The 14,938-nt window shown below is 40.0% G+C and overlaps 1 protein-coding gene and 9 non-coding genes across 10 annotated transcripts; 6 read left to right on the top strand and 4 right to left on the bottom strand.

Annotated features, from left to right (window-relative positions):
- Window positions 1-87: 87 nt before the first annotated feature.
- On the bottom strand, window positions 88-206 carry LOC130658572 (5S ribosomal RNA). Its single transcript, XR_008985786.1, has one exon. It is a non-coding gene; the product is annotated as a 5S ribosomal RNA (ribosomal RNA).
- Window positions 207-3,159: 2,953 nt separating this feature from the next.
- On the bottom strand, window positions 3,160-4,076 carry LOC130656187 (histone H1-delta-like; the record flags this gene model as incomplete). The annotated part of the gene is made up of 1 exon (XM_057459013.1): window positions 3,160-4,076. A coding segment is annotated over one exon (531 nt), but the record flags the coding sequence as incomplete, so codon positions are not given.
- Window positions 4,077-4,676: 600 nt separating this feature from the next.
- Trnar-acg (transfer RNA arginine (anticodon ACG)) lies at window positions 4,677-4,749 on the top strand. The gene has a single exon. It is a non-coding gene; the product is annotated as a tRNA-Arg (tRNA).
- Window positions 4,750-5,071: 322 nt separating this feature from the next.
- Window positions 5,072-5,263, top strand: LOC130660566 (U2 spliceosomal RNA). The gene has a single exon (XR_008987763.1). It is a non-coding gene; the product is annotated as a U2 spliceosomal RNA (small nuclear RNA).
- Window positions 5,264-5,448: 185 nt separating this feature from the next.
- Window positions 5,449-5,613, top strand: LOC130659510 (U1 spliceosomal RNA). The gene has a single exon (XR_008986715.1). It is a non-coding gene; the product is annotated as a U1 spliceosomal RNA (small nuclear RNA).
- A 350-nt stretch (window positions 5,614-5,963) lies between these two features.
- LOC130658560 (5S ribosomal RNA) lies at window positions 5,964-6,082 on the bottom strand. Its single transcript, XR_008985774.1, has one exon. It is a non-coding gene; the product is annotated as a 5S ribosomal RNA (ribosomal RNA).
- Window positions 6,083-10,552: 4,470 nt separating this feature from the next.
- On the top strand, window positions 10,553-10,625 carry Trnar-acg (transfer RNA arginine (anticodon ACG)). The gene has a single exon. It is a non-coding gene; the product is annotated as a tRNA-Arg (tRNA).
- A 322-nt stretch (window positions 10,626-10,947) lies between these two features.
- On the top strand, window positions 10,948-11,139 carry LOC130660565 (U2 spliceosomal RNA). The gene has a single exon (XR_008987762.1). It is a non-coding gene; the product is annotated as a U2 spliceosomal RNA (small nuclear RNA).
- A 185-nt stretch (window positions 11,140-11,324) lies between these two features.
- On the top strand, window positions 11,325-11,489 carry LOC130659509 (U1 spliceosomal RNA). The gene has a single exon (XR_008986714.1). It is a non-coding gene; the product is annotated as a U1 spliceosomal RNA (small nuclear RNA).
- Window positions 11,490-11,839: 350 nt separating this feature from the next.
- LOC130658548 (5S ribosomal RNA) lies at window positions 11,840-11,958 on the bottom strand. Its single transcript, XR_008985762.1, has one exon. It is a non-coding gene; the product is annotated as a 5S ribosomal RNA (ribosomal RNA).
- Window positions 11,959-14,938: the final 2,980 nt, after the last annotated feature.

Genomic DNA, 14,938 nt, shown 5'->3' with positions numbered 1-14,938 from the left:
TTCAACAACCGCCACGTTCCTTAATTGTTATAACAAGAAATATATCACAGCACCATTGAAATGAAAAGGCAACAAATGAAAATGAAAAGCCTACGACACCGGGAGTTCCCAGGCGGTCCCCCATCCAAGTACTATCCCGGCCCGACGATGCTTAACTTCCGTGATCAGACGAGAACGGGTGTGTTCATCGTGGTATGGCCGTAGACATTAGTAGGGGCAAATACGTGCAATTTATTTTGACGTTGTGATCAAATTTTTTTATTTAATTTCTTTGAGTTACTTAGGACAAGGCGTATGCATGGATTATCTATTAGACTTTAAGGTTATAGTTTTGTGAAAAAAACAATGTTTTTTTAAAGATGTGTGGCTATAAAAATAGCCGTTGTTTTCTGAGTGTAGCGGTTTACTTCTTCTGTCCTTTGTCGTTCTTCTTTGGGAGTAAGACAGCTTGAATGTTTGGCAAAACACCACCAGCTGCAATGGTTACACCGCTCAAAAGTTTGTTTAATTCTTCATCATTACGAACAGCCAATTGTAAATGTCTTGGAATAATCCTAGCTTTTTTGTTGTCTCTTGCTGCGTTACCAGCCAACTCCAATATCTCAGCAGATAAATATTCCAAGACGGCTGCTAAGTAAACTGGTGCTCCAGATCCAATTCGGTTAGCATAGTGCCCTCTACGAAGGAATCTATGCACTCTACCGACTGGAAATTGAAGTCCAGCTCTTGAGGATCTTGTCTTGGCTTTAGCCTTAGCTTTTCCACCTTTTCCACGTCCAGACATAACTGCGATTTGATTTGTAAGTTAATACAAAAACGTACGAATATTTAACGTAAGTGTTAACGAAATAAACTTTACTCGTTTTTTCATCATAAAAATAGGATCGAAATCATGTTTTTTTAACCAATCATAATTAAGTATTAAACAAAAGATTTTTTTTTTAACCAATTAAATTGCGTATCGGCGTTTTCGGATCGAATTCGATCCGATTTTTTTACTTATAAACAAAAAGTTTTGACTTGCAGTTTAATGCTTATTTACAAGTTAAGTAGCAAAAATTTTTAACCATGTCTGACGCAGCAGCTAAAGGAGGAAAACAGGCACCTAAAGTAGCCAAGAAAGGTGAAAAAAGAGCCGGCAAAAAAGGAGGAAAGATTGGTGGAACTGGTGAAAAGAAACGCAAGAGAAAGAGAAAGGAAAGTTATGCTATTTACATCTACAATGTTTTGAAACAAGTTCACCCAGATGTCGGAGTTTCAAGCAAAGCTATGAGCATCATGAACTCATTTGTCAACGACATCTTTGAGCGCATTGCTTCCGAAGCTTCGCGTTTGGCTCTTCAAAACAAAAAGTCGACCATCTCTTCTCGTGAAATTCAAACCGCAGTACGTCTTCTCTTGCCTGGAGAACTTGCAAAACACGCAGTCAGTGAAGGAACAAAAGCCGTCACAAAATACACAAGCAGCAAGTAAACCAACGTCTACCAAACACAAACGGTCTTTTTTAAGACCACACATCTTTAAAAAAACATTTACTTGGCGTCACTACAAGTTAACCGAAGTTAATAAAACTTCTAAATAATGTGCTTAAGAACACTAGCCTACATTTAAAATACTTCCCCATGTGTGTGTGTGGATTAGCTTCACTTTTCATACGTATTATTAGCTGTACTTGCAGAAAAGACAAGTACATTGATCCATGTTATTGCTTACATTTAACTTAACCCAGCTTTTCACGGAAACACTCCCAGGCAAATTAACCCTACAAAGTATTTCTAAATTTTTTTTGTGTCATATATGACATAGTATCGTATAGCAATAAATGTAACTGTGACAAGACTTTACACATTGTGTAATTTGGAAGCGTGCACAAAGTAATGTTTTAAAAGATTTGTGGCTATAAAAATAGCCGTTTTTGTTGAGCAATGACAACGCTTAACCTCCGAATCCGTAAAGAGTTCTTCCTTGACGTTTTAAGGCATAAACAACATCCATAGCGGTAACGGTCTTGCGTTTAGCGTGCTCTGTGTAGGTTACAGCATCACGAATAACATTCTCTAAGAAAACCTTCAGTACACCTCTGGTTTCCTCATAGATAAGGCCAGAGATACGTTTGACACCACCTCGTCGAGCAAGACGTCGAATAGCAGGTTTTGTGATTCCCTGAATGTTATCACGAAGAATTTTTCGGTGACGTTTAGCACCTCCTTTTCCCAATCCTTTACCTCCTTTTCCGCGTCCAGACATATTGATATAGTTGCGTACAGAACGAGTACAAAAACAACGTTTGAGTTAACAGAATTCAGACAGCTTTAAAAAGAGGCCATAAAATTACCTACTGCTCGTGGAAACACCCTAATTAACCAATAGAGTTGCGTCATTACAAAATGTTCCGAACATTTTGTACATTTTTTTAAGTAAAACTGTAGTTTTTTTAAAAATTCGTGGTCTTAATGTTTCAGTAAGGCAATAAATTTGGCATCGTTGGAATTCGCCAAACCTTCTGCTACTTACTAAAAAAAAAAAAAGTCAAAAGCTTTTGTGTATCAGAAGATACAGCCGTTTTCCCGTAGCCAAAAAACACAGATTTTATAAAAATGTTAAAGTAATGAGCGTAATGTCATTATGCAGCCAATCAGAAATTACTTTCTTAGCACCAATCAAATGGTTTGTTTTGAACCTTAGCTGTCAATCAATATGAGAAATAAAACTTTGGCGCGATAGTGCATTTTAGACCGTCTTGTGTATCCGTACTACATCGACTTCTTAAAATATGGCTCGTACAAAGCAAACTGCACGTAAATCTACTGGAGGAAAGGCTCCACGAAAACAACTCGCCACTAAAGCTGCGAGGAAAAGCGCACCAGCTACTGGAGGAGTGAAAAAACCACATCGTTACAGACCTGGTACAGTTGCTCTCAGAGAAATCAGAAGATACCAGAAGTCAACCGAGCTCTTGATCCGCAAGTTGCCTTTCCAGCGTCTTGTGCGAGAAATTGCTCAGGACTTCAAAACAGATCTGCGATTCCAGAGCACAGCCGTTATGGCTCTGCAAGAGGCTTCTGAAGCGTACCTTGTTGGCTTGTTCGAGGATACTAACTTGTGTGCCATTCACGCAAAACGAGTTACAATCATGCCTAAAGACATCCAGTTGGCAAGAAGAATTCGTGGGGAACGTGCCTAAGCATCTTACCAAACAAAAAACGGCTATTTTTATAGCCACACATCCATAAAAAATATTACGGCTAGCTTTTTATATCAAACTTTGTTCTGCTTTCTGTTTAAATTTTATGCTACATAAAAATTTTATGCTACATAAAGTTTGACAATGTTAAAAATATGAAGGGCAAGAAAAGTAAAAGCAAGAAAATAAGAAATTTAAAAACGAAAATACTTAAACTTAGGGAATCTAATCTTAAAATTACTCTTTTTTAACTGTTTAAGTGACTTAAACAAGTTTAACTTTGTACCAAGATAATGTTTTTTTGTAAATGTGTGGCTATAAAAATAGCCGTTTGTTAATGTAATAGCCAGATACACACAAATTATTTTTTTGCGGTCTTCTTTGCTGCCTTTTTGGGAGTCTTTTTGACCTTCTTTGCTGGAGGTTTTTTAGCAACAGGCTTCTTTGTGGGTTTCTTAGCTGCTGGTTTCTTAGCCGAGGCTTTCTTTGTGGCAGGCTTCTTTGCTGCTTTCTTTGGCGTGCTCTTCTTTGCTGGCTTCTTTTTTGGTGTACTTTTCTTTGCAGTAGGCTTCTTTGCCGTTGGCTTTTTTGCTGCGGCCTTTTTCTTAGGTTTTTCTTTTTTTACCTGACCTAGCTTGAATGATCCAGAAGCACCAGTGCCTTTAGTTTGAATCAAATCGCCTGATGTTACTCCTCGTTTAAGAGCCATTTTCAGATGATGATCTGAGTTTTCAGCAACTTTGTAATTTGCATGAATATATTTTGTAATAGCTTGGCGAGATGAACCACCGCGTTCCTTTAGGGTAGCGATAGCAGCCTTGATCATGTCCACATATTTAGGGTGATCAGCTGTCTTCTTTGCAGCAGGTTTCTTCTTGGGTGCGATTTTCTTTGGAGAAGCTGCTTCACTCATTTTTAATGTTTTCTTACAACAATCCAACGATAAACGATGCTTGTTATCACAGTAGAAGTATACTAAACATTACCGTGTAAATGAGATATAATTTAAGACGGTGCGAAGTATGCGGACGTAAAAGTACCACTCCCGGGAATTGATTTGGCGCGAAAACAGAAATGTGTGTTTCTGTACATCGTATAATGTCCGTTTTGGGTGCCGCGACTATGCGAAAGCATGTTAATTTTTATTTGTAGCACGACGCAATAGTCTGAAAGAGAAGCTGCTGGAGTTTGAGGTCTTCAGCATTACATCTACTCTGTTAATTTGGGCTTCTTCCGCGCCCGTGTTAGGATTTTCATAAAGCGTTCTTTGGTTTGCGTTGCGTATGTCGGCCTACATCATCGACACGGCCTGTTTCCGGCTATTAGGAGCAATTCATATATTGGGCACTGCGTTTCGACTTTTTTATTAGACCACAGTAAAAAAATTCACTCACAGAAGTCCCTTTCTTTCATGGCTACAAACACGAAGAATTCTGTCGTAAGTAAAACGAATGCGCAAGCCAAAATAACGATGGGGCGAAGTCATAAGCATGGCCCTGTGGCCCAATGGATAAGGCATCTGACTACGAATCAGGGGATTCCAGGTTCGACTCCTGGCAGGGTCGCACTGTCGCATTTCGGCTGCATGGTCTACTGTGTAACGCGCGCGCACGTTCTGGCGTAATGCGTTGATAAACGGAATGTACGCAGTCATATTGGAAAGTAATATCACGCACTTAGTATCGTCGCCTTTGTTAGCATTCATGTAAGTTACCATCCACTCGCTACAGTCGCTCTCCATCCTACGGCTAAATCAACAGCCGTGATTTTTACTATGTCGCCGTCCATCCGTACGCGGTGACAGTTGTAAGCTTTACAGTAACGTGACATGCTCCACAAGCAGTTACGGTGTGTGGACGATGCCTATCATGGCAACGCTTGTTCTTTATCGCTTCTCGGCCTAATGGCTAAGATCAAGTGTAGTATCTGTTCTTATCAGTTTAATATCTGGTAGGCCATTCTCTGAATGGTCAGTATATTAATCTGATTTTTGGCCTTGGGTCATGGAGGTGGATTCATTCACGCCGTGACCACGGGTTGCCTTGGTGTTGCACTATTACCGATGGCGGCCCACATAAGCAATAAAAGAATAATAGCAGTCCTCTTTCCGACGGCACTCTGCATAGTCTACGGCGGGAACAAAACGCGTACACTGGGGGAGAATACAGCCTATGCCCCGCGACACGGCAGTTTATAACACACTCAAGCCACAAGCATTAACAAACTTTGAAGGGTACCCTCATGCTACGGTGCAGTTCCAACTCATACTTACCTGACGGGGAAGTAAAGACTGATCAATGAGGGTTTTCTTCCAGAGTGAGGCTCTTGCATTGCACTACGCTTGGGCTGACCTCTGCGATTACTGCAAACGTCAGTAACTCGACCGTACAATTTCTGGTAGTGGGGGCCTGCGTCCGCGCTCGCCCCCTCCTTAAGTCAAAATGAATGAGCTTAGAAAAGTTGCGCGGCCAAATGTCGGTGGTGACTTAAACGCTAAGGTAAAACCTCGCTTGGCTGTTACGAAACGTGATTGCGATATAAGTCCTCGGAAGGCGGCGGAATTTTATTTTATTTGCCATTCCGTCAGGGTTATTGGATGATCGGCAATAGATCGAGTTTGTATGCATTTGAAAGCTCTTTTTTCTCGTACTATCACCTGAAAATGTCGTAGGAAAATGTCATAGGAAACACTTTCAACAACCGCCACGTTCCTTAATTGTTATAACAAGAAATATATCACAGCACCATTGAAATGAAAAGGCAACAAATGAAAATGAAAAGCCTACGACACCGGGAGTTCCCAGGCGGTCCCCCATCCAAGTACTATCCCGGCCCGACGATGCTTAACTTCCGTGATCAGACGAGAACGGGTGTGTTCATCGTGGTATGGCCGTAGACATTAGTAGGGGCAAATACGTGCAATTTATTTTGACGTTGTGATCAAATTTTTTTATTTAATTTCTTTGAGTTACTTAGGACAAGGCGTATGCATGGATTATCTATTAGACTTTAAGGTTATAGTTTTGTGAAAAAAACAATGTTTTTTTAAAGATGTGTGGCTATAAAAATAGCCGTTGTTTTCTGAGTGTAGCGGTTTACTTCTTCTGTCCTTTGTCGTTCTTCTTTGGGAGTAAGACAGCTTGAATGTTTGGCAAAACACCACCAGCTGCAATGGTTACACCGCTCAAAAGTTTGTTTAATTCTTCATCATTACGAACAGCCAATTGTAAATGTCTTGGAATAATCCTAGCTTTTTTGTTGTCTCTTGCTGCGTTACCAGCCAACTCCAATATCTCAGCAGATAAATATTCCAAGACGGCTGCTAAGTAAACTGGTGCTCCAGATCCAATTCGGTTAGCATAGTGCCCTCTACGAAGGAATCTATGCACTCTACCGACTGGAAATTGAAGTCCAGCTCTTGAGGATCTTGTCTTGGCTTTAGCCTTAGCTTTTCCACCTTTTCCACGTCCAGACATAACTGCGATTTGATTTGTAAGTTAATACAAAAACGTACGAATATTTAACGTAAGTGTTAACGAAATAAACTTTACTCGTTTTTTCATCATAAAAATAGGATCGAAATCATGTTTTTTTAACCAATCATAATTAAGTATTAAACAAAAGATTTTTTTTTTAACCAATTAAATTGCGTATCGGCGTTTTCGGATCGAATTCGATCCGATTTTTTTACTTATAAACAAAAAGTTTTGACTTGCAGTTTAATGCTTATTTACAAGTTAAGTAGCAAAAATTTTTAACCATGTCTGACGCAGCAGCTAAAGGAGGAAAACAGGCACCTAAAGTAGCCAAGAAAGGTGAAAAAAGAGCCGGCAAAAAAGGAGGAAAGATTGGTGGAACTGGTGAAAAGAAACGCAAGAGAAAGAGAAAGGAAAGTTATGCTATTTACATCTACAATGTTTTGAAACAAGTTCACCCAGATGTCGGAGTTTCAAGCAAAGCTATGAGCATCATGAACTCATTTGTCAACGACATCTTTGAGCGCATTGCTTCCGAAGCTTCGCGTTTGGCTCTTCAAAACAAAAAGTCGACCATCTCTTCTCGTGAAATTCAAACCGCAGTACGTCTTCTCTTGCCTGGAGAACTTGCAAAACACGCAGTCAGTGAAGGAACAAAAGCCGTCACAAAATACACAAGCAGCAAGTAAACCAACGTCTACCAAACACAAACGGTCTTTTTTAAGACCACACATCTTTAAAAAAACATTTACTTGGCGTCACTACAAGTTAACCGAAGTTAATAAAACTTCTAAATAATGTGCTTAAGAACACTAGCCTACATTTAAAATACTTCCCCATGTGTGTGTGTGGATTAGCTTCACTTTTCATACGTATTATTAGCTGTACTTGCAGAAAAGACAAGTACATTGATCCATGTTATTGCTTACATTTAACTTAACCCAGCTTTTCACGGAAACACTCCCAGGCAAATTAACCCTACAAAGTATTTCTAAATTTTTTTTGTGTCATATATGACATAGTATCGTATAGCAATAAATGTAACTGTGACAAGACTTTACACATTGTGTAATTTGGAAGCGTGCACAAAGTAATGTTTTAAAAGATTTGTGGCTATAAAAATAGCCGTTTTTGTTGAGCAATGACAACGCTTAACCTCCGAATCCGTAAAGAGTTCTTCCTTGACGTTTTAAGGCATAAACAACATCCATAGCGGTAACGGTCTTGCGTTTAGCGTGCTCTGTGTAGGTTACAGCATCACGAATAACATTCTCTAAGAAAACCTTCAGTACACCTCTGGTTTCCTCATAGATAAGGCCAGAGATACGTTTGACACCACCTCGTCGAGCAAGACGTCGAATAGCAGGTTTTGTGATTCCCTGAATGTTATCACGAAGAATTTTTCGGTGACGTTTAGCACCTCCTTTTCCCAATCCTTTACCTCCTTTTCCGCGTCCAGACATATTGATATAGTTGCGTACAGAACGAGTACAAAAACAACGTTTGAGTTAACAGAATTCAGACAGCTTTAAAAAGAGGCCATAAAATTACCTACTGCTCGTGGAAACACCCTAATTAACCAATAGAGTTGCGTCATTACAAAATGTTCCGAACATTTTGTACATTTTTTTAAGTAAAACTGTAGTTTTTTTAAAAATTCGTGGTCTTAATGTTTCAGTAAGGCAATAAATTTGGCATCGTTGGAATTCGCCAAACCTTCTGCTACTTACTAAAAAAAAAAAAAGTCAAAAGCTTTTGTGTATCAGAAGATACAGCCGTTTTCCCGTAGCCAAAAAACACAGATTTTATAAAAATGTTAAAGTAATGAGCGTAATGTCATTATGCAGCCAATCAGAAATTACTTTCTTAGCACCAATCAAATGGTTTGTTTTGAACCTTAGCTGTCAATCAATATGAGAAATAAAACTTTGGCGCGATAGTGCATTTTAGACCGTCTTGTGTATCCGTACTACATCGACTTCTTAAAATATGGCTCGTACAAAGCAAACTGCACGTAAATCTACTGGAGGAAAGGCTCCACGAAAACAACTCGCCACTAAAGCTGCGAGGAAAAGCGCACCAGCTACTGGAGGAGTGAAAAAACCACATCGTTACAGACCTGGTACAGTTGCTCTCAGAGAAATCAGAAGATACCAGAAGTCAACCGAGCTCTTGATCCGCAAGTTGCCTTTCCAGCGTCTTGTGCGAGAAATTGCTCAGGACTTCAAAACAGATCTGCGATTCCAGAGCACAGCCGTTATGGCTCTGCAAGAGGCTTCTGAAGCGTACCTTGTTGGCTTGTTCGAGGATACTAACTTGTGTGCCATTCACGCAAAACGAGTTACAATCATGCCTAAAGACATCCAGTTGGCAAGAAGAATTCGTGGGGAACGTGCCTAAGCATCTTACCAAACAAAAAACGGCTATTTTTATAGCCACACATCCATAAAAAATATTACGGCTAGCTTTTTATATCAAACTTTGTTCTGCTTTCTGTTTAAATTTTATGCTACATAAAAATTTTATGCTACATAAAGTTTGACAATGTTAAAAATATGAAGGGCAAGAAAAGTAAAAGCAAGAAAATAAGAAATTTAAAAACGAAAATACTTAAACTTAGGGAATCTAATCTTAAAATTACTCTTTTTTAACTGTTTAAGTGACTTAAACAAGTTTAACTTTGTACCAAGATAATGTTTTTTTGTAAATGTGTGGCTATAAAAATAGCCGTTTGTTAATGTAATAGCCAGATACACACAAATTATTTTTTTGCGGTCTTCTTTGCTGCCTTTTTGGGAGTCTTTTTGACCTTCTTTGCTGCAGGTTTTTTAGCAACAGGCTTCTTTGTGGGTTTCTTAGCTGCTGGTTTCTTAGCCGAGGCTTTCTTTGTGGCAGGCTTCTTTGCTGCTTTCTTTGGCGTGCTCTTCTTTGCTGGCTTCTTTTTTGGTGTACTTTTCTTTGCAGTAGGCTTCTTTGCCGTTGGCTTTTTTGCTGCGGCCTTTTTCTTAGGTTTTTCTTTTTTTACCTGACCTAGCTTGAATGATCCAGAAGCACCAGTGCCTTTAGTTTGAATCAAATCGCCTGATGTTACTCCTCGTTTAAGAGCCATTTTCAGATGATGATCTGAGTTTTCAGCAACTTTGTAATTTGCATGAATATATTTTGTAATAGCTTGGCGAGATGAACCACCGCGTTCCTTTAGGGTAGCGATAGCAGCCTTGATCATGTCCACATATTTAGGGTGATCAGCTGTCTTCTTTGCAGCAGGTTTCTTCTTGGGTGCGATTTTCTTTGGAGAAGCTGCTTCACTCATTTTTAATGTTTTCTTACAACAATCCAACGATAAACGATGCTTGTTATCACAGTAGAAGTATACTAAACATTACCGTGTAAATGAGATATAATTTAAGACGGTGCGAAGTATGCGGACGTAAAAGTACCACTCCCGGGAATTGATTTGGCGCGAAAACAGAAATGTGTGTTTCTGTACATCGTATAATGTCCGTTTTGGGTGCCGCGACTATGCGAAAGCATGTTAATTTTTATTTGTAGCACGACGCAATAGTCTGAAAGAGAAGCTGCTGGAGTTTGAGGTCTTCAGCATTACATCTACTCTGTTAATTTGGGCTTCTTCCGCGCCCGTGTTAGGATTTTCATAAAGCGTTCTTTGGTTTGCGTTGCGTATGTCGGCCTACATCATCGACACGGCCTGTTTCCGGCTATTAGGAGCAATTCATATATTGGGCACTGCGTTTCGACTTTTTTATTAGACCACAGTAAAAAAATTCACTCACAGAAGTCCCTTTCTTTCATGGCTACAAACACGAAGAATTCTGTCGTAAGTAAAACGAATGCGCAAGCCAAAATAACGATGGGGCGAAGTCATAAGCATGGCCCTGTGGCCCAATGGATAAGGCATCTGACTACGAATCAGGGGATTCCAGGTTCGACTCCTGGCAGGGTCGCACTGTCGCATTTCGGCTGCATGGTCTACTGTGTAACGCGCGCGCACGTTCTGGCGTAATGCGTTGATAAACGGAATGTACGCAGTCATATTGGAAAGTAATATCACGCACTTAGTATCGTCGCCTTTGTTAGCATTCATGTAAGTTACCATCCACTCGCTACAGTCGCTCTCCATCCTACGGCTAAATCAACAGCCGTGATTTTTACTATGTCGCCGTCCATCCGTACGCGGTGACAGTTGTAAGCTTTACAGTAACGTGACATGCTCCACAAGCAGTTACGGTGTGTGGACGATGCCTATCATGGCAACGCTTGTTCTTTATCGCTTCTCGGCCTAATGGCTAAGATCAAGTGTAGTATCTGTTCTTATCAGTTTAATATCTGGTAGGCCATTCTCTGAATGGTCAGTATATTAATCTGATTTTTGGCCTTGGGTCATGGAGGTGGATTCATTCACGCCGTGACCACGGGTTGCCTTGGTGTTGCACTATTACCGATGGCGGCCCACATAAGCAATAAAAGAATAATAGCAGTCCTCTTTCCGACGGCACTCTGCATAGTCTACGGCGGGAACAAAACGCGTACACTGGGGGAGAATACAGCCTATGCCCCGCGACACGGCAGTTTATAACACACTCAAGCCACAAGCATTAACAAACTTTGAAGGGTACCCTCATGCTACGGTGCAGTTCCAACTCATACTTACCTGACGGGGAAGTAAAGACTGATCAATGAGGGTTTTCTTCCAGAGTGAGGCTCTTGCATTGCACTACGCTTGGGCTGACCTCTGCGATTACTGCAAACGTCAGTAACTCGACCGTACAATTTCTGGTAGTGGGGGCCTGCGTCCGCGCTCGCCCCCTCCTTAAGTCAAAATGAATGAGCTTAGAAAAGTTGCGCGGCCAAATGTCGGTGGTGACTTAAACGCTAAGGTAAAACCTCGCTTGGCTGTTACGAAACGTGATTGCGATATAAGTCCTCGGAAGGCGGCGGAATTTTATTTTATTTGCCATTCCGTCAGGGTTATTGGATGATCGGCAATAGATCGAGTTTGTATGCATTTGAAAGCTCTTTTTTCTCGTACTATCACCTGAAAATGTCGTAGGAAAATGTCATAGGAAACACTTTCAACAACCGCCACGTTCCTTAATTGTTATAACAAGAAATATATCACAGCACCATTGAAATGAAAAGGCAACAAATGAAAATGAAAAGCCTACGACACCGGGAGTTCCCAGGCGGTCCCCCATCCAAGTACTATCCCGGCCCGACGATGCTTAACTTCCGTGATCAGACGAGAACGGGTGTGTTCATCGTGGTATGGCCGTAGACATTAGTAGGGGCAAATACGTGCAATTTATTTTGACGTTGTGATCAAATTTTTTTATTTAATTTCTTTGAGTTACTTAGGACAAGGCGTATGCATGGATTATCTATTAGACTTTAAGGTTATAGTTTTGTGAAAAAAACAATGTTTTTTTAAAGATGTGTGGCTATAAAAATAGCCGTTGTTTTCTGAGTGTAGCGGTTTACTTCTTCTGTCCTTTGTCGTTCTTCTTTGGGAGTAAGACAGCTTGAATGTTTGGCAAAACACCACCAGCTGCAATGGTTACACCGCTCAAAAGTTTGTTTAATTCTTCATCATTACGAACAGCCAATTGTAAATGTCTTGGAATAATCCTAGCTTTTTTGTTGTCTCTTGCTGCGTTACCAGCCAACTCCAATATCTCAGCAGATAAATATTCCAAGACGGCTGCTAAGTAAACTGGTGCTCCAGATCCAATTCGGTTAGCATAGTGCCCTCTACGAAGGAATCTATGCACTCTACCGACTGGAAATTGAAGTCCAGCTCTTGAGGATCTTGTCTTGGCTTTAGCCTTAGCTTTTCCACCTTTTCCACGTCCAGACATAACTGCGATTTGATTTGTAAGTTAATACAAAAACGTACGAATATTTAACGTAAGTGTTAACGAAATAAACTTTACTCGTTTTTTCATCATAAAAATAGGATCGAAATCATGTTTTTTTAACCAATCATAATTAAGTATTAAACAAAAGATTTTTTTTTTAACCAATTAAATTGCGTATCGGCGTTTTCGGATCGAATTCGATCCGATTTTTTTACTTATAAACAAAAAGTTTTGACTTGCAGTTTAATGCTTATTTACAAGTTAAGTAGCAAAAATTTTTAACCATGTCTGACGCAGCAGCTAAAGGAGGAAAACAGGCACCTAAAGTAGCCAAGAAAGGTGAAAAAAGAGCCGGCAAAAAAGGAGGAAAGATTGGTGGAACTGGTGAAAAGAAACGCAAGAGAAAGAGAAAGGAAAGTTATGCTATTTACATCTACAATGTTTTGAAACAAGTTCACCCAGATGTCGGAGTTTCAAGCAAAGCTATGAGCATCATGAACTCATTTGTCAACGACATCTTTGAGCGCATTGCTTCCGAAGCTTCGCGTTTGGCTCTTCAAAACAAAAAGTCGACCATCTCTTCTCGTGAAATTCAAACCGCAGTACGTCTTCTCTTGCCTGGAGAACTTGCAAAACACGCAGTCAGTGAAGGAACAAAAGCCGTCACAAAATACACAAGCAGCAAGTAAACCAACGTCTACCAAACACAAACGGTCTTTTTTAAGACCACACATCTTTAAAAAAACATTTACTTGGCGTCACTACAAGTTAACCGAAGTTAATAAAACTTCTAAATAATGTGCTTAAGAACACTAGCCTACATTTAAAATACTTCCCCATGTGTGTGTGTGGATTAGCTTCACTTTTCATACGTATTATTAGCTGTACTTGCAGAAAAGACAAGTACATTGATCCATGTTATTGCTTACATTTAACTTAACCCAGCTTTTCACGGAAACACTCCCAGGCAAATTAACCCTACAAAGTATTTCTAAATTTTTTTTGTGTCATATATGACATAGTATCGTATAGCAATAAATGTAACTGTGACAAGACTTTACACATTGTGTAATTTGGAAGCGTGCACAAAGTAATGTTTTAAAAGATTTGTGGCTATAAAAATAGCCGTTTTTGTTGAGCAATGACAACGCTTAACCTCCGAATCCGTAAAGAGTTCTTCCTTGACGTTTTAAGGCATAAACAACATCCATAGCGGTAACGGTCTTGCGTTTAGCGTGCTCTGTGTAGGTTACAGCATCACGAATAACATTCTCTAAGAAAACCTTCAGTACACCTCTGGTTTCCTCATAGATAAGGCCAGAGATACGTTTGACACCACCTCGTCGAGCAAGACGTCGAATAGCAGGTTTTGTGATTCCCTGAATGTTATCACGAAGAATTTTTCGGTGACGTTTAGCACCTCCTTTTCCCAATCCTTTACCTCCTTTTCCGCGTCCAGACATATTGATATAGTTGCGTACAGAACGAGTACAAAAACAACGTTTGAGTTAACAGAATTCAGACAGCTTTAAAAAGAGGCCATAAAATTACCTACTGCTCGTGGAAACACCCTAATTAACCAATAGAGTTGCGTCATTACAAAATGTTCCGAACATTTTGTACATTTTTTTAAGTAAAACTGTAGTTTTTTTAAAAATTCGTGGTCTTAATGTTTCAGTAAGGCAATAAATTTGGCATCGTTGGAATTCGCCAAACCTTCTGCTACTTACTAAAAAAAAAAAAAGTCAAAAGCTTTTGTGTATCAGAAGATACAGCCGTTTTCCCGTAGCCAAAAAACACAGATTTTATAAAAATGTTAAAGTAATGAGCGTAATGTCATTATGCAGCCAATCAGAAATTACTTTCTTAGCACCAATCAAATGGTTTGTTTTGAACCTTAGCTGTCAATCAATATGAGAAATAAAACTTTGGCGCGATAGTGCATTTTAGACCGTCTTGTGTATCCGTACTACATCGACTTCTTAAAATATGGCTCGTACAAAGCAAACTGCACGTAAATCTACTGGAGGAAAGGCTCCACGAAAACAACTCGCCACTAAAGCTGCGAGGAAAAGCGCACCAGCTACTGGAGGAGTGAAAAAACCACATCGTTACAGACCTGGTACAGTTGCTCTCAGAGAAATCAGAAGATACCAGAAGTCAACCGAGCTCTTGATCCGCAAGTTGCCTTTCCAGCGTCTTGTGCGAGAAATTGCTCAGGACTTCAAAACAGATCTGCGATTCCAGAGCACAGCCGTTATGGCTCTGCAAGAGGCTTCTGAAGCGTACCTTGTTGGCTTGTTCGAGGATACTAACTTGTGTGCCATTCACGCAAAACGAGTTACAATCATGCCTAAAGACATCCAGTTGGCAAGAAGAATTCGTGGGGAACGTGCCTAAGC

This window comes from Hydractinia symbiolongicarpus, chromosome 9 (assembly GCF_029227915.1).
Source record: "Hydractinia symbiolongicarpus strain clone_291-10 chromosome 9, HSymV2.1, whole genome shotgun sequence".
Lineage (NCBI taxonomy): Eukaryota > Metazoa > Cnidaria > Hydrozoa > Anthoathecata > Hydractiniidae > Hydractinia > Hydractinia symbiolongicarpus.
Note: the sequence above shows the minus strand (reverse complement) of the source record. Positions and strands in the feature narration are given on the sequence as shown.